The sequence below is a fragment of the Astatotilapia calliptera genome, chromosome 19 (genome assembly GCF_964374335.1).
Source record: "Astatotilapia calliptera chromosome 19, fAstCal68.1, whole genome shotgun sequence".
Lineage (NCBI taxonomy): Eukaryota > Metazoa > Chordata > Actinopteri > Cichliformes > Cichlidae > Astatotilapia > Astatotilapia calliptera.
The window spans coordinates 6,850,270-6,868,835 of NC_137440.1; the positions used below are offsets into that span (position 1 = coordinate 6,850,270).

At 40.3% G+C, this 18,566-nt stretch overlaps 1 protein-coding gene and 1 long non-coding RNA gene across 2 annotated transcripts; both read right to left on the reverse strand.

Annotated features, from left to right (window-relative positions):
- Window positions 1-177: 177 nt before the first annotated feature.
- LOC113012586 (tumor necrosis factor alpha-induced protein 2-like) lies at window positions 178-12,182 on the reverse strand. Its single transcript, XM_026152878.2, has 12 exons — window positions 11,930-12,182; window positions 9,107-9,340; window positions 8,192-8,837; window positions 7,827-7,938; window positions 7,497-7,619; window positions 6,816-6,910; window positions 6,608-6,700; window positions 6,382-6,505; window positions 6,160-6,279; window positions 5,889-6,044; window positions 4,568-4,689; window positions 178-811 (listed from the first exon to the last, which is right to left on the reverse strand). The coding sequence occupies exons 1-12, from the start codon at window positions 11,988-11,990 to the stop codon at window positions 670-672; spliced, it is 2,028 nt and encodes a 675-aa protein (XP_026008663.2). The 5' UTR covers window positions 11,991-12,182; the 3' UTR covers window positions 178-669.
- A 3,758-nt stretch (window positions 12,183-15,940) lies between these two features.
- LOC145422566 (uncharacterized) lies at window positions 15,941-18,324 on the reverse strand. The gene is made up of 2 exons (XR_013903876.1): window positions 16,939-18,324; window positions 15,941-16,396 (listed from the first exon to the last, which is right to left on the reverse strand). It is a non-coding gene; the product is annotated as an uncharacterized LOC145422566 (long non-coding RNA).
- Window positions 18,325-18,566: the final 242 nt, after the last annotated feature.

The window sequence follows — 18,566 nt, forward strand, 5'->3', positions numbered from 1 at the left end:
CCTGCAGTTATCATTCTTATGATTTTTATAATTAACACATGTTGATACTTATTATAGACATTAACTGTAACTCCATTCCCTGTCTGTTGCCAGTACTATTGCTGTTTTTTCCACATACTATAAACCCTACATGTGGATCATCTACTAAACAGAGTAAACAGTAAAAACAAATTGAGCTGGTTTTTGCACATTTATTAAAAAAACTCAACTTACATCTTTTTATGTACATGAGACATGTATAATTCTCTGTAATACAATATAGCATAAAATACAACTTATGAAAAAACTAGACTTTAATATCATTGTAGTTTTTAAACAAAACGACATATAATAGAACGGCACTGACCTGTTTGTAAGTGTGTAAAAACAGACTCTTGCATACTTATTCACAGTTTCTATGAAATGCACAAAAATTGCCAGCATGAATGTAAAATCTAGCTTATGTATACAATAACATACAGTAACTACAGCAAGCATTCACCATCACCGAGTCTGCGTATAATCGGGATTTCAGTCTAAGTAGCATCTGAAGGTTTTTCCCTGGCATTCACTCTGTATGTCTTTACAGAGATAGACTGTAACACAATATAATACACGATAATATTGCTGCTGTGCAACCAAACTCTCAGTCAGTGATACTCTAAGAAGCAAATGTGCGGCTCATCTCACTTAAACTTTGGAGAAAAACTTCCGGGTTCCAGGATCAGCACGGCTCTCTTTCAGTGTGTCTGACAGAGTGGTTTTGACGATTTTCCTGTCGGCTTTGGAGATGTTTGTCTTGAGTTTGAGCAGAGCCGAAACATGTTTTTCACTGTTGGTGACAGAAAGAAGAAAGGGTTTTAAAAAAGTGACGTAAAGTCAGAGACTGTGAAAAAAGGATTGTCATGTGAAAGCTGCCACATTTGACATGGAAAAAAAATATATAAAGAAATTGAGCTTTTTTTTTTAGCTAAATATAATCTGCAATGTTTTATTTCACTTTCAACATAAGAATAACAGCAGAAGTTATAACTTCACTGATCCCGTCTAAACTTGTGTTTCATTGCCATGTTATGTCTTTTTCTGTCTGCCCCTGACACACATCCTTCCTGCAAACACTGAAAGCTGTCAGTAACACATCACCATCATCTAAACTGCTGAGAAGAGGGGAGATGGAAAATGTGACTCAGTCCACCTCTGTTGGAAATGTGACAATAGGTGGAACTCCTACTGCTGAAATGGATCCGTGCCTGAAATGCATGTGATTCTCCATGTGATGGCAAAACCCATGGTCACACTCTACAGTTGGTAACTCTCCTGTATTTTTATTTCTTCATTTGAACACAATAACACACTTTAGTTTCCAATAAGTTTATTGATTGGTTTAAGCACATTTGTTCAATTTGTAAGCGCACATTTAGTTTACTTATTGTGACATGGGACCCTGTAACACACACACACAGTCTCGAAAGTGAAACAGTTCTTTGTTTATGCACACACTCCTCACTCTGTGTCACACACACACGTCTCATGTCAGCTCTCACTGCCAAACAGAACACACAGTTATTGAAACAGTCAGGCACACCTGTTCTTCCCGCCTGCGCACCGCCCTGCGAGCTCACTGTGTCACTCCTCCGCTGCAGCAGGCCAGAAACCACACACACACCCCCACCGCCCGACTGAGGCCAGCCGAACGTACACCCCCGCGAGCAGGAGAGGAAATCGGCCACAACCACCAAAAGTTAGGTGTGAACAGCAGCGGCTCCCCACAGAGAGCCTGTTTTAGCTGCACAAACGCCACCTGGCACTGGACCAGATCGGGGGCACCTTTCCTGGTGAGATCGGTCAAGCGGCTGGCCAGGTCCGCGAACCTAGGCACAAACCGGCAGTAGTAGCCTGCCAGCCCCAGGAGACGTCCCACCTCCTTTTTGGTCTTCCGGCGCAGACAGGATGCAATCGCTGCTGTTTCCTCCACCTGCGGACGCACCTGCCCGTGACAGACTCCCCAACCTGTGCAGTTTTGCTCTCAGGTCCAGCACGTACTGAATCTCATTTTTCACGGGGCTCGACCCTTTCTCCCAGTTTTCTTTAATCAGGTCGAGCACCTTCTATGGCTGTCTGCTCTACAGCAACTCAAAGGAGAAAATCCTGTGGAGGTCTGGGGTACCTCCCTCACTGCAAACAGAGGGTCTAACCAGCGATCCCAATTGCGTTCATCCTCATGTATGAACTTATGAATCATGGACTTTAAAGTCTTGTTCAGCCGCTCCACCAGCCTGTCAGTCTGAAGGAGGTAGACACTGGTCTGAACAGATTTAATGCCCAGTAATTTTTATAGCTCCTTTAGTGTGCGAGACATGAACGCCGTGCCCTGGGTGGTCAGTATTTCTTTTGGAATACCGACCTGGGAGATGACCTTAAACAGGGCTTGCGCACACTTTTCTGCCTCCTCCCCCCAGAGTCAGTGTTAGATGACCCCACGTCTCATCCCCGCATACTGCCCCAGCAAGCTATGTAACCCTGGCCAATTAGTTGGTGTCCAAAATTAGGGGATGCAACAGGCGCTGACCAACTGCCGCCTTTACCCCTTGCGTTTTGCCCTTGTATTGTAGCAGAAGCGGCACCACAGGATACTTGTGTCCCCATACACACATTTCACCTCCACCCATTCTGCTTCCAACGCCCCAGGCTGAACCAAGCTTTGGTGGACCAGGATCTGCGTCCAGCCCGAGTCCACCTTCTCGACACCTTACCGGAATGTGCTACGTACCTCCGGGACCAGGGGCGGGTGCTGTAGCCCCGGCGACACTGGACGCGGAACACCCGTCCCAACTCATTGGACATTCCCGCAGTAGGTGCCCCGGCCACACACACTTCCAGGACTCTGTGCGGCTCCCCGTGGCTCAGAAGCGCGGCCCCGTGGCCGTCGGGCAATTCTGGGCCACCGGCCTAAAGCAGCGCTGTGAAGGGGTTTGTGGGACCCCACACGCCGGCGCCTAAACTCAGCGTTTGATGAGCTCCGCCGTGTAGCCTCCGGTCTGGTGGCAGGTGATGGAAGCGGACCCAGTGGGCAGTGGCCTCGGCCAGCCCCTCAAAAAACACTGCTCGAGGACCACGAAGTTCAGCACACACGCCTCCTCCAGTGATGGCCCTGAACGTAGCCCCGGACTAGGGCTGGGTATCGTCACTGATTTCTAGAATCGATTCAATTCCGATTCACAAGGTCCCGAATCGATTCGATTCGATTCAATTCAATTTGAATCTGGGAAATTTTGACAGTCAGAAATATTATAATTCAGATCAGTACATTTACATATTTTTGTATCTATAAAAAGGAAGCTGACACACGCAAGACTTTATCAAAGGTGTGAGCGTCACAGCAGATGCCTTTGTGTCAAAGTAGCTGAAGATAAAACACAGAAAAACATGAAGGCGAGTTTCCTGGCCTGGGATTTTATAAAAATATTCTGCAGTACATCAAAAACGAAAGAAAACCATTAATCAACACATGAACATTACCTCTGACGTTACAGCGGTTTTATTAGAGACACGACTAAGCGTTTTGCATTTTGCATCATTTTAAAAAGTTTACATTTGTTCAGTATTGAACGGCAGAAATTAGGTTTTCTTTCCGGAAGAATGTAAAAGGGAAAAAAAACGTCGGCCGACAGCGCTGTAAACAACGGTAGAGTTGTGCGTAACAAGCAAGCGAATAATGAAGAAAACAGATTTTTAGACGGGAAACTGTTGTTGAAGAGAGGGGGGGGAGGGGGGGAGAGCTGTGCATCGTGGTGGAAGCAAAACAGTAAAAGTCAGAGTGAATTCATGACGATGTTTATGTGAAGCGTAGTTTGGATCTTCTTTTGCTGCTGGTTCAGTCAATATTGTTCGGAGAGACATCAAACTAACAGCTTTAGAATCAGCGCATGAAGGGCGTGAACACAAAGCGCCGACCCGCCGAAACATCAGAATCAGCGAGCTGTCAGCTTTCAGCCCCGACTGTGAGAAGGGCGACATCTAACTGATTCTGATCCGCGGGTTGCGCTGTGTGTTTAAGTCTTTGTGCAGAATCCGTGTTCCTGCTCTCATTTACTGTCTTAGCTGTTTGGTGGTTCTTGAAATTTTGTGAGATTTCACCAGAGATTCTGGCATTTCGGGCAAAATAAATTTATATTAAAAAATTGATTCAGGATTTTAATGAATCGATTTTACGTTATCCAAGCCAGAATCGATTTTAATCGATAAATCGATTATAAAAACCCACCCCTACCCCAGACCTTTGCTAAACTGAAGACCAGAACAAGACAGTTTGGTTTCTGGTGCCACATTTGGAAAAAACTCTCCTTTTAACTCTAATTAACAAGAATTATTGACTTCATCTACTCACAGCTGCTGCTGCTTCTCTCATGCCAGCATGTTTTATTTAGTTCTCTGTTTCAGTGCACTATCAGTGAGACTGGTAATGTAAAATAGAAAGGCAGCACATCTACTTTCAGCTAATGTTAGTTCCCATGAATGTAGCTCATCCTGCTCACAAGATATATCTGATACCAATTAAGATGTTTCGCTCAGTCAGCTTCCTGTTTACCTGAGGTCGGGATAAGCAGATCCCAGTGAAACGATTTGCATCTGTATGGCAGGAATATCTTGGAGTTTTAGCACTTCTGCAATCTTGGTCAGGATTTCCTTTAACCAGTCTTGTTTGGATCCCTGTGAAGACAAATCAGCGACGTCAGTTTAGTCTGCAAGTTTCCCCAAACTGTAATCAGCATAGCTGCTGTTTTTGGAAATAATGATGTTTTTTCTTCTGGAGTAATTGCACTGGAATTTTAAGCTAGCTGGGCAGTAAATGTGAATTTTAAATTCTTTCAGTTACACAGGCTGAAAATTTGCTCCAGTCCTGTACTGCAATGGCAAAGGATTCATTTTAGCTTATTATAATCCCTGTATCATAATAGTGACCCCCTCCCACTCCTTGTCCTCTCATCATTCCAGATCCAATATCTATTGAGAAATGTCTTTTTTCTATTTCTTACTGATTTTTCTTTTTATTCACTTGATTTTAAAAGTATAACCAAAGTAAGAGGGTAAATTTCAAAACTTAAATACAGCCCGTCAACGGTTCTTTTAGTGTAGTTAGTTGAATTTGTGACTAAGGTTGTTCGCCTCATTCCGCTTCCTTGGTACCACCAACACCCAGGTCCTCAAGTGGGAGCCCACCATCACCTCCGTCATAAGGCCCAGCAGAGGATGTACTTGCTGAGGCAGCTGAAGAAATTCAACCTGCCAACAACACTGCAATCATTGAGTCCATCCTCATCTCCTCCATTACCGTGTGGTATGATGGAGCCACCATCAGGGACAAACAGACTGCAGCGTGTTGTGTGCTCTGCTGAGATGGTGATTGGCTGCAGACTCCCATCTCTGCAGCACCTGTACACCTCCAGGACACTGGGGCGTGCAACTCGGATCACAGCTGACCCTTCTCATCCTGGACACAGCTTGTTCGACCTGCTCCCCTCAGGCAGAAGAACAGTTTCTTCCCCTCTGCTGTTGGACTCATGAACAATAACCATATGACTGTTCCCACCACAAACACATGACACTATACTGTGTTCTGTGCATCTGTTCCATTTTTGCACTGATCATCACCTGCATACATGTATATATCAATCTGCTTAGCACTTTTAATTTAAATTTTTATGTTTATTTAAGCGTTTGTCTCACAGTATGTTTTGCAATAAGTACCACAGCAATTTCCTAATGTTGTAAACCTGCTCAACATTTGACAATAAAACCCTTTCTGATTCTGATTCACCCTGTCAAACAATGTTTTGCTGATCAGTGTTTGTGCTTGATTGATTTAATTTGTGTCTCAGTTAAAGTGTGCATTAAAGATCAAGTCTCACCATTCTGGCAAACAGCTCGTGCAGTTTCTCTCCATTTTCTTGCACAGTCTCGTAAGCCTTCTGCTGCTGATTGCTGTCCTTCAGTTTGACCTCTCCTTTCAGGAGACTCTGGACATATTCCACTGTCATTTCCTGGTAAAGCCGACCAATCAGCTCCTGAATTTAAACCAAGTATTTAAGTAGTCAGAGCACATCATAATCCTTTTACTAAAAAGGTGGCAATGAAGGCAATAATGGCCATTCAGTCCATTATAAAGTTTCCTCCTTTTACCTGGTAAGAGGACTGACTGGAACCCTGAAGTTCTTGAAGCTGGTCTTCAGTGCTGTTCAGCAGCTTCTCAAACGTGTTCTTCTTCGGCCAGTCACTGGTTCCCACCTTCTGGTAGTGTGGCTGTGTGAGGAACAAATAACACATTGTTTTAAAATCTTTGATTAAAACATGTTAGGATTTAATCCTGAGGATTATTGATATCTGCAGTTGTAAAGAACTTACTTTGAGGATCTTGTGCACAGGGGTTAATAAATAAGTGTGGGCAGACTGTTTCATCTCAGTCAGGACCTGCAAACAGTTTTCCCGCACATTCTCTGGGAACAGATCGTGCTTCTCAAAGAAGTCCCTTTAGACAGACCACACAGGACACATTAGCTCACAGTGAAGTATTCTCCTTTTATGATGAAGTTAAAATCTGAATTTCCATCTAACTGGATCAGAAACAAACCTGAACTGTTCGACACAGCTGAGGTTTGCCTTTATGAAAGCTTTGCTGTGCCGTTTGTTCTGCCTTATGATGTCTTCATGAAACTCTTTATACCTGCAGAAGATTAAAAACAGTTTTCACTTTTATTATCTTGTTATTACCAAACATTAAACTAAAATGTATTTTCAAATGACAATATTTAAAAGACAGCCTTGTGAAGCCTTGTTACCTCTGCATGAAGTCTGTCAGGTTGGATGTTATTTCCTGGGCCTTGTGTCGGTCTCTTACAGTTATATGTGCTGATGTCACGATGCCGTTGATCAACTGAAGACAAATGTATTGACAAATCAGTGGCAGTTTTAAGTTCTCAAAGCACTTTACACAGCAATGCACTTCCATCATTTTCAGATCCAGTTAAACACCAGGAACCAAACCCAGTGCTTTACAATGTTAGTGACAAACCCAAGTGATTAAACTACAGAACCATGGGAGGGTTTGAAACTGTGACTCTGATCCGACAGTAAATACGTTTCTATAAATGACCCAAACAAAAATAATTGTCTTCCTTGTTTGTAAATCTTTTTCTCAAAGTTTCTCAAAGTCTTTTTCAGTTTGGTTAATATGTGCAGCAGGCTGGAAAATATTTGTCGGCACTTCTTAAGTGTTCTACAGTGAATAACAGAGGAAATGTGATGTCAAAACAATGTTACGTCAATATTTAACCACAACATAGCAATTTATTCAAAGCCTCTCATCATGGTCAACAATTAGAAGTCAACAAATGCAGGACTCACTATAAGGATCCTTGAAGTTGGCCACCACAAGTGACACCTTTCACATTGTATTAATACATTTTCATAAAAGCATCGATTTCAGCCTTTTTAATAACAAGTTTATGCAGCAACTGTACCTGGATGACATCATAGGCCACAGGACTGGCGTAGCAACCATCATCTCTTGTCGGCTCCTTTCCTTGATCCCACTCTTTCTTTGCTTCATCCAATACTCGGCCAATATAAATCATCAGGTCGCTCTAAACACACAACAACACACAGCTGCCAGTTTTAAACCGCTTTCATGTGTAAAGATTTAATTACTGACAGTAATAATTACATCTACAATATTATGTTCAAAAAAATTAAACCAGCAACTCTTTGATGCTGCATTTACACATCTCACTTTAAGCCCTGCAATGACCATACTGATTAACTGGATACACGCCTCAGATACACTGTGTTACCTGTTGTTTGCTGAGGTACTGCTCCTCCAGAGCTTTCAGTAACTCATCAGGAAGCAGGTTTCCCAGCGCTTCAGTATTGATATTACTGGCCAGCTCAGCTTTTTCAAGGATTCTGGTACACAGAGCAGATAACACATGAGTTTCTATAAACAACCCAAGTTGTGTTTAGTCTATAAAAATGGCATTTTATTTAGCACATTAAGAAAACAAGAAATTAGCTGTTACATTTGTATTATTATTCACTATCTGTAATTGCTCAGGTATTTATTCTTCTAAAAACAATGAAGGACCTCACACTGACAGACATCCTCATGTTTAGTCACAGAAAGATGCTGCTTCAAACAATAATTGAACTGGTGGCTTACCCTGGATAAAACTCCTTCACCCATCGCAGGAGGAAGCTGCAGTCCTTGTCATCCAGAACAAAGTCTGCAATCTGTTTGAGTCTTGCGCTGAAAGTTTGATGGTACTGTCTTGCATAAAAGTTACAGATGTCCATCTCTGGTGGGTAGCAGTTGTTCACAATCTCCACCACCCACTGCATGTCCTCCTTCAGCTGCTTGCCCATGGACTGGATGTCTGCCTGGATCGAGGACTGGTTCACCTGATCACCAATGAGGCTCGATGGGTTCTCCAAACGACTATACACTAATTCATGAAGCACTTTGTCATGGTGCTCCTTCCACTTCTTGGGCCTCCAGGCTGGTGGCGTCCGGCATATTTGTCCCCACAGCTGGTCCTGCTCTTCCTCAAGGTTGATGGCTTTCACTGCTGATATCAAAGCAAACACCTCTTCCTCACAGCTGAGAGAAAGACTCTGCTGCACGGTCTGCTCTAAACGCTTTTCAAGGGCTTCATAGTCTGCAGCAAGCTTTTTTACTGCTTCCTCGTGAGCTTTGAGTGCATCAGCCTCTGTTATCTCTCCAAACAGATGTTTCTCCATCTTGATCAGTTGTTGAGTGGCTTCAAACAGGTATTGTCCTTCAAGGCATTCCTCAAAAGTAGGAGTCACTGGTGGACAAAAACAAAGATAAATAATCTTCAAACAGTTCATATTTCTCCTAAAATAAGGTATTTAACATTTCTGGAAGAAATGGAGAACCTTATTTCTGTAACAGAGGTGTTTTTCACACATCAGCACTATTTTCCACAAAATTTTGTGGAACAACCGTAACATCAATTTCCTTTCTTTTTTTAATATGTCACACAAAACATAATTTAGTTGAGATACAGAGGGTTAACAGGAAATAGCTAATAACAGCTGGATGTATGTCACCTACCAACTGGCCGCTCTTCTTCAGTAGGTGATTGGTGTCCATCAGTAGTGGAAGGACCGTTGTCGCTGGGTTGACCTGTGGGGCTTCGCCAGAACTTTTTAAACCATTTTCCTCCAGCTCTTAAAGTTTGTTCAGGGGAACTGTTGGACGTGCCTGTTGTGGATGAATCCGACTGTGTCCGCATTCTTCTCCAGGTTGTAAAACGTGACCAACAGGCCAAGAAAGGTGCTGAGAAATCTGCAATTTAAAAAAAAACTGTTTTAATATACATTTTTTTAATATGATTGGCATAAACGAAACATTTTAGCCTTGTGTATAGCATGACCGTGAAATTAAAAATAGATTAAACCATAAATCTGCAATATGTACATTGTCATAATACATAATAATCAATAAATAAATACATTGAATTGCTTTGAATTCCAATAAGATTACATAAAGAACAAGTGAAACTGTCATGTTTCATGCAGGAAGGAAGATGAAAAAACACTTTTTACAGAACAACACATTTAAAAATGAGACATAAACAACATCAGCCCTAACACAACAAAGAAAACTACTGACATCATCCAATCGAATTACAACAATACACCAAAGTAAGTCTGTAAAAAGTATTTTTGTGGCCAAACAAACTATCCACATGATATATATCTATAAAGAACATAAAACATCTTTCAGATTCTACGTCACAGTCACTGCTTTGAAAGTAACTGCAGCTGCTGTGAGCTTTTATGCCTAACGAGACAAGCTCCTCCTGCTCAGACGATGTAGGGAAATTTCAGAGAGACCCACAGAGCCACACATGCAATCCCTCCCCTTCCAAAGCGCGCGCGCGCACACACACACACACACACACGCACTTAACCAGATTGTTTGCAGGTCAGAAAGTCTCGGTGCGTAGTATGCTTTGGATGGCACTGACAAATAAAGACTTTTGCTTTTGTTTGGTGACTCAGTGAAACATCGAGCTGACTGTTATGACAGACAAACATAAAAGCAAATGAAATAAAATGTTTGAAAACAAATCTGAACAAGTACTAAAATGATTTTTCTTTCTGCCAAATGATGTATCCTTGCAATATTCTGTTGTTACAGCAGCATTCAGGACCAGAATAACACACTAATGCAGTCACAAAAGTAAATGATGCTTTAACTTGGTTTGGGTATCAGTTAATTATTAAAGGTTCTTTTGTACATGTGAACAGACTCTTTAGATCTGTTATTTTGTTTTAATACAGAAAAAGTCCAGTATGACTTACTTACTTATTTTGGTTTCATATTGTTCTTTCTGGTGTTTACATTGCATCTTTTAAACGACTGACATCCACTTTGACCTTTCTGCTGCTGTGTGGATACACACTGCAGGTATATCTTTTACTAAGTCAAACAAACATTTATCCAGGCCTGGGTTACAGAGGGCTGCAGTCTACACAGAGACACCCAGATCTCTCTCTCCCTAGCTCTTCCAGTATAGGGCACTGAGCTGTTCCTGGGTCATCCAGGAGAATCTCTCCAGTGTAGGGGTGTGCCTGAGAGCCTTATCCCAGCTGGATATGCTTGAAAGCTCTCACCTAGGAGGCTCCCTAGTCACATATCCACACCAGTGGCTGCTTTCCATGTGGAGGAGCAGCAGTTCTGAGATTCTCACCCCATCTCTAAGTGAAAGTCCCCCTACCCTCTTAGAAAGGTTATTTCCAGCATTTGTATCCACAGTCTCATGTTTTTGGTCCCTACCAAGAGCTCTTGGCCATTAGTGAGTGTAGGAACATAGACCAGCTAAATGTCACCATTTAATTTAAGACAAAAAATACAAAAAAAACCCCACCCACATTATCTGTAAAAAAGGTGCTTGCTCAGGTAGTCCAGCAGGTCGTTTACCAGTTGGAAGGTCTGCGGATTGATCCCTGGCTCCTCCAAACTGTGTGTGGAAGTATCCTTGGGCAAGATACTGAACCCTGAGTTAATCCTGATGCATTCATCAAAGTGTTAGTGTGTTCATGACTGAGACTTTGGCATCAAACACCATTTCTGCAATTTGTATGAGTCCTACAGTCCTGTCAAAAGGACACAGTGGACTTCTATGTTGATGCCACATTAGTGGCGGTTGGGCAAACAGAGTACACAGACTTTCTGTTCAAATTAAAAGGAACAACAGCTTGGTCAGGCAGAAAGGATTTTACTCAACATTGTGGAAGAGGTGCCAGGAGATGAGTTGGAGCAAGGCAGGATCAGAGCGCTCTGAAGGCTTTAAGTATTATGATGTCTAGATGGAGAAATGACAACAACACATACACGCACAAACCCCTGCGTAGGCTCCTCTAAACCCTTTAGCTCCTTGCTCTGTTGCGCTATATAAACACCAGTCCATTTAAGATGCCTTTCTTTCTTGATCCTGATCTGGGAGATGTAATTATTGGACTAACAAAAAGAAAACGACAAGCACACACTCGTACACTTTGGGAGGAAATCCACGCAGGTGATGGAAGAACATGCAAACGCTCCACATGAAGGCCCCGCTTGTTGCTGTAGAGCGCTAACCACTAAAGTGAGGCACAAAAGGTCAAAACCAGTTTTGTTTTCTTGCTCTGGCGTTTTTTCAGATCTAAGGCAATTGTTCTTCCCCTTCAAGACCCTCTATGATTTCATACAAAATTGCAACAGCAATTGAGAAACATTCAAAGTGTCTCTTTTGCAATTTAAATGACTTCAACTGATTTTTATAGTAACATTTTTGTCAGTTAAAAGTGTCAGCCACATTCGACCTGTGTGGTTTTTACTGCCTATAACTTAAATTTCCTGCTGTGATGCAGTAACAGTTTTTCTTACCCTTCACTCTGCAGGATCTGCAGGATCTGCGGGGGAAGCAGCGGGGAAATGTCGAACACATTTTCCTTAATGCAGCAACTAACAGTCGTGTCTCAGCAGCAGTGATGGGAATAACGGCGTTACAAGTAACGGCGTTACTTTTTTCACTAATGAGTAATCTGGGTTACCGTCACTAACAAGAAAATGCAGTGCGGTCGCGTTACTATTTTTCAACAAGCAGACGGTCAAAGCTGTCTTCAGCTTACCGCATCTTATATCAGTTCCATGTAAGTAGCTGTCTACGTAAGTAATCTGGGCACAACAGCTTTAAGCAGCTAGGCGCGCTCCCGCAGACGGTTATCACTTTCTGGCAGACATCACTTTTTGGCACAACACCTGGAGTTAATGGGGCAAAACAATCACATGAGTGCTGCTGTTTGACTGAGGAAGAATAAAGTAGTCGTGTTAAGCCAATCACATGACCACTTCAAGACAAAGCAACAAGGTAATATTTACCAGTTTTTAAATTGTGTTAATAGGCCACGTAAAACCAGAGTCATGATAAACAGTATACACGCGTGTTTTTTCCTGAATACTTTCATCACTTTTAGGAAGCTAGCAAGCACTCTCTGCTTATGAGCAAAAAATTAAAAAACAAACCAAAAAACAGCCGGTTCCTGTTGGTGGAAAAATGCACCATGTCGACCAATCAAAAAATGATATGGCAATATGACATTTGGTTGTTTAGGGAAGTTTTAGGAGTGACGGCGAGAGAGAGAGAGAGAGAGAGAGAGTGTGAGAGAGAGAGAGAGACAGCAGAAAAAAAGAGAGAGAGCGAGTTTTAAGATGTGAGAGATTTGTGACGTTTAGCGTGTTTGGAGTGTGTAGTTAATGTGTTGTCTTGTGTAGTTAGTGTGTAGTGTTGTGGATAGTTTTGTGTTGTGTGTCAGAACAATGAGGCGACTGCTGTCTCCAGGTAGAAACAGGAGTGATACACCTGCTCCTGTCAGACCTGCAGGTATCAGGCTGTGATGTTCTTCTTTACAATGGACAGAAATTATTGTTTGGAGTGGCACAAATAATTTGTGTGGCATCTTATTGAATGCAGCTGATTGTTATATAAATAGTTTGAAGTGGTTAATTTAAAAGGGGTAAAAGGTAAATGGCTGCAAACAGCTTTGGTGTTTGCAAAAAGTGTGCATAGGATTTTAAAATTGACCATTTATATTGCATTTAAAGTTATGAAATATGATTCATTAACCATGTTTGTGGTTGTTACATTAAAAATATAACTTTCTACTCAGATTTTATGGTTTTTGTTTCATTTTAGATCAATTGTGTTAATACAGTATGTCAAAATGAAAACATGACTGTAAATTCAGACATGTGAGGTTGTGCTGAAAAGGATGATACCAAACAAGGCAAAGTAAACAGTATTTAAAGGTGAAATGTAGAGGAAATATCAAAAGTAGTTAAAAATTGCCAATTACACCCTGGACCCCAGAGGGTTAAACATTTTTTTTTAAACTAACGCAATAGTTACTTTTCAAGTAATTAATTACTTTTAGAATATTCTAACTCGGTTACCAACTCAGTTACTTTTTTTGAAGTACCTAGTAACTATAACTAGAAAAATTTGCATTTCCTGCGAAAATGCAGTGTGGATGCTTTAAAGCTGAAGCTGTCTGCAAAAACTAGCTGAAAAAGCTGAAAAGTTGCAGAAATTGTAAAAACTTTGCAGAAGCAAAGGAACTTTGCTAAAATGGAATAACTTAGCAGAACTGCAATATCTTAGAGGAAACATAATACTTGGCAGAAATACAATAGCATACCAGAACTTAGCAGAAATATTGTAACTTACCAGAAACATGATAACTTCTCAAAAATACAAGAATTTAGGAGAAATAGTATAAGATAACAGAAAGAATGTATTTAGCCAAAAATACTTAAGCATTACAGAAACACTATGATTTAGAAAAATAGTACAACATAGCAGAAATACTGTGATTTACCAGAGACACTGTGATGAACTATGAATATTGTAATTTTAAATCAATACTATGTTTCAGCACAAATACTATAATTTGACAGAAATACTATAATTTGGCAGAAATACCATGTTTCAGCACAAATACTCTGGTTTAGCACAAATATTATAACATAGCAGAAATACAATTATATAGCAGAAATGCTATATTTAGAAAGAAAAATATAATATAGTAGAAATAGTATGATTTAGCAGAAATACTACAATATAGCATAATAACAATGATTTAGAACAAATACTATGATTGAACAGAATAGTAATAACTTAAGTGAAAATACTGGAAAATGTAAGATGACAAGCTGAAAAAAAAAAAAACGGAACATGGTTAAGTTCCCTCAAAACTAATTGTTATTCACCTGTGAAAAAAAAAATAAAGAAATAAAAATAAATTTAAAAAACAAGAAGGAACAGCCAACAGATACACACAAAATCAAATATGTATACACAAATGCACAGAGAGAGAGACACACGGAGTATGGGCAGAAATCTGTGCCATCAGAAACTGAATTTGAATAAGTTAAATTTGAATTTGAATTGCTCAGACTGAATCTGAATTGTAACTTGAATAAATGCTTTTGAAAACCGAATTTGAATTAGTCTCATTTGAAATTGAATTTATGGTTTGAAAATGATCATCACTAAACTGAAATTGAATTTTATATTTTGAAAATGAATTGATTTGCTTTGAAACTGCATTTTATCCTTTAAAAATTCAGCTCTCGAATAATTTCAGTTTCACTTCTCACCATTCAGTTTCAGTTCTACAATTCAATTTCAGTTCCAAAATTCAGTTTTTTGGAACTTACATCCGGTTCCGGTTCAAGCGCAGATTAATAGAACTACGTTTTACTAGCGGACCGAAAGTGTTACTGACGGGAATCTACAGCATCTTTAGCTGAATTAAGACTTCAGAAGTCATTCGTCATGTCGAATGACCAGCGGATAAACTCTCAGGTTGGTAATAAATGTATTACATGTATAAGAACAAGCATCATGTTAACAAATGATAGCCGTACAGTAACTGTTATGCTTATTGTAGCTGTTAGCTAAAAACGCTAATTTAGCGTAGTTTGCCCTGAATTCAGCTTTGACAACAAATATGATCGACTGTTTCTAGTAGAATTCCAAAGTTGTCATCTTGGACCCTCTCAGAGTACCCCCTCTGTATGCTTGCAGAGACCCCTACAGTAGGGAAACATGCAAAACGGTGTCCAAACCTTTGTGTTTTAGCTTTATTTATGTCTTACACAGCATCCCAACTCTTTAGCTAACTTAATAACTTTAGCTAAAGTGAATAGTTAGTCTAATTCATTAGTGCAGCATTACTGGGTCACCTCTGTTTGAAGTGATATAATGTGATATACAACTATCACTGAAACAGCAAACTTTGTAAATAAGCAAACAACACTTCTCATTCTCTAAGCGTTTGGCCACAGCTGTAGATTACACTATCAGTGCTTATTCACTCTTAACAATAATTACATTTCTAAATTCTCTTTGTGCATTTACAGGTAAACAATATCTAATATTTTATCTAAATGACTGCTTTGTCTTTGAAAAGGGTGAAGAGCCTGAGGCCGGTGACAGTCCAGTTCTACTCTAAGTACATCCTTACTGTGGCTCACAGGACAAGGCCACATTCCTGTCCTGCCAGAAGAGAAGAGAAGCTTCAGAGTCTTCATGCAGTTCAACCACACCTGTCATATTCCATATGACAGGGGTCTCAAACTCCAGTCCTCAAGGGCCAGTGTCATGCAACTTTTCCATGCCCTCGAGGACTGGAGTTTGAGACCCCTGCCGTATGGTGTTTATGCTGTTTTCTACCCCACAGTTACAGCATGTCTGACTGCCTGTTCAGCATATGCAAAAATATATGAGTTTAAGCATGTGATGACTAAGGCCTTCCATTATGGTGTTTGTCATCACATGTCACAGACATCTGGATGATCATTTGGAATAAACAGAAAACTAAAAACTTGTTACTTCATCTTATCTTTATTATTGTTCTTATTTTACATTGTTAGGCATTAGGTTTATTTGTAGTAGTCCTTTCCAACTTCTTTCCCTCTTCCATGTTACTGTGGCAGCTTGTCAGCATCTATTTGGGGTTGGGAGTGGAACAGAAAGTAAGGAAATCCAAAGTGCCATTAAAACCAGGAGAGGTTCTTATATTTCAGAAGAAGGGATTAATTCAAAAGACCTCAATGCCATATTTTATTTAGGAACCCTAGAGAGCACTTTGCAAAATAACACATTCTTATAATTTCACCCTCAGATGAGCCAAGCTACGACTGTCAGGGAAGGTGATGTAGGTACAGAGCATATGAGAGTGGTTAAGTTTGTCTCTTGTCTAGATGAAGGCACAAGAGGGATGGATGGCAAGGCGTAGAGATTCAGTATCTTCAGTCTTCAGTGGACACTCCATTTCTGGCACAAAACACCTGTAACAGATGGTCGATTTAGGAGGTGACCCGACAACTTCAGCCTGTCGAACATATTAATGGAGCAGTATGTTTAAAAATAAAAAATCTAATTAAGTAGAATTATTATGGTAGTTAAACACAGTGATAGTTGTATATCACATTATATCACTTCAAACAGAGGTGACCCAGTAATGCTGCACTAATGAATTAGACTAACTATTCACTTTAGCTAAAGTTATTAAGTTAGCTAAAGAGTTGGGATGCTGTGTAAGACATAAATAAAGCTAAAATACAAAGGTTTGGGCACCGTTTTGCATGTTTCCCTACTGTAGGGGTCTCTGCAAGCACACAGAGGGGGTACTCTGAGAGGGTCCAAGATGACAACTTTGGAATTCTACTAGAAACAGTCGATCATATTTGTTGTCAAAGCTGAATTCAGGGCAAACTACGCTAAATTAGCGTTTTTAGCTAGCAGCTACAATAAGCATAACAGTTACTGTACGGCTATCATTTGTTAACATGACGCTTGTTCTTATACATGTAATACATTTATTACCAACCTGAGAGTTCATCCGCTGGTCATTCGACATGACGAATGACTTCTGAAGTCTTAATTCAGCTAAAGATGCTGTAGATTCCCGTCAGTAACACTTTCGGTCCGCTAGTAAAACGTAGTTCTATTAATCTGCGCTTGAACCGGAACCGGATGTAAGTTCCAAAAAACTGAATTTTGGAACTGAAATTGAATTGTAGAACTGAAACTGAATGGTGAGAAGTGAAACTGAAATTATCCGAGAGCTGAATTTTTAAAGGATAAAATGCAGTTTCAAAGCAAATCAATTCATTTTCAAACCATAAATTCAATTTCAAATGAGACTAATTCAAATTCAGTTTTCAAAAGCATTTATTCAAGTTACAATTCAGATTCAGTCTGAGCAATTCAAATTCAAATTTAACTTATTCAAATTCAGTTTCTGATGGCACAGATTTCTGCCCATAACGGAGGGTCTATGCCAGTCAACCAGTCTGAATATATTATATTTTTTTCCAACAATGAGATGCTGCCCTAAACAGGGTCTCTCTCTCTCTCTCTCTCTCTCTCATGCACACACACAGGGAGAGAGAAGCACGTTTTCAGTCAAGCAGCCTGGGAGCTGCTAAATTTGAATCCACAGAGGCTGTGTACTTTTTCCCGCCAAAACAGGTGCACACGCAGCACAGAGACAGGATTTTTGCAGTCTATTTCTCATAATGACGACTCCCCTCAAACAAATGACCATAATTTCCTAACCGTAGGGGCTAGAACGGTCATTCTTACACCGTTTTGTTCAGAAGAGATGGGGGAATCTTAAAGTGTTGACAATTTATCATTAAAATATGAATTATTAAAGATATTTGACTTCTAATGCACCATAACTGAGTAGAGCAAAGCAAAAAATGCCTTGACTTGCCCTCAAACAACGCTTTCTAACTCTAAATCTATTTAGAGTATCAATATCATTCTTTCACCGTAAGAGACAGCAGGCTTTGGTGAACAGTCATGGAAATTTTCAGGTCTCTGTGGAAATCCATTAAAAAGATATGACGAGAGAAAAAAGTGGTTCATTTCCAGAGTTTGAAATCTGAAGAAATCTGAGCGAAGGACGAATTTCCTACCCTCAAACAAGTCCAATTCATTTCAGAACGGTAATAGGTGAGAAAATAATTCTTGAATTGTGAGCGTCAGGAGTGTCTGAAGATATACTGGGACAAGCCTTATATCTTAACTTTGCTTCGTTAAGGAGATATGACGATTGGAATATGCCTCTCATTACAGAAATCAAGCGGTGATTTTGAACAAGCTCTCCATTGACTTTCTATGGAGAGTTTTGCGACTTTGTGTTGGTCTGAGGAGATTTGCCAAAATTCTATAAATCCCACAACAATGATAGTGACATTTTCGGAAAGCCAGCAAAAATACCCACGTTTTGATGTATAATTTGTGGAAGTTGAGTGAAAATTGAGCAAGTAGCAAGAAGTTGTTCGGACATGAAGAGAAGACTGCAAATCCTTCAGTGGCACACTGGAAGCCAAGTGCATAGCAACCATAACAACGCATGTATTTTGTGAAAAATCACAATTTTGCAACTGAAAACTTTAAGGAGGCATAAAAGTAAAACGGTAAAAGATTTGAAAAAGCTGATTTATA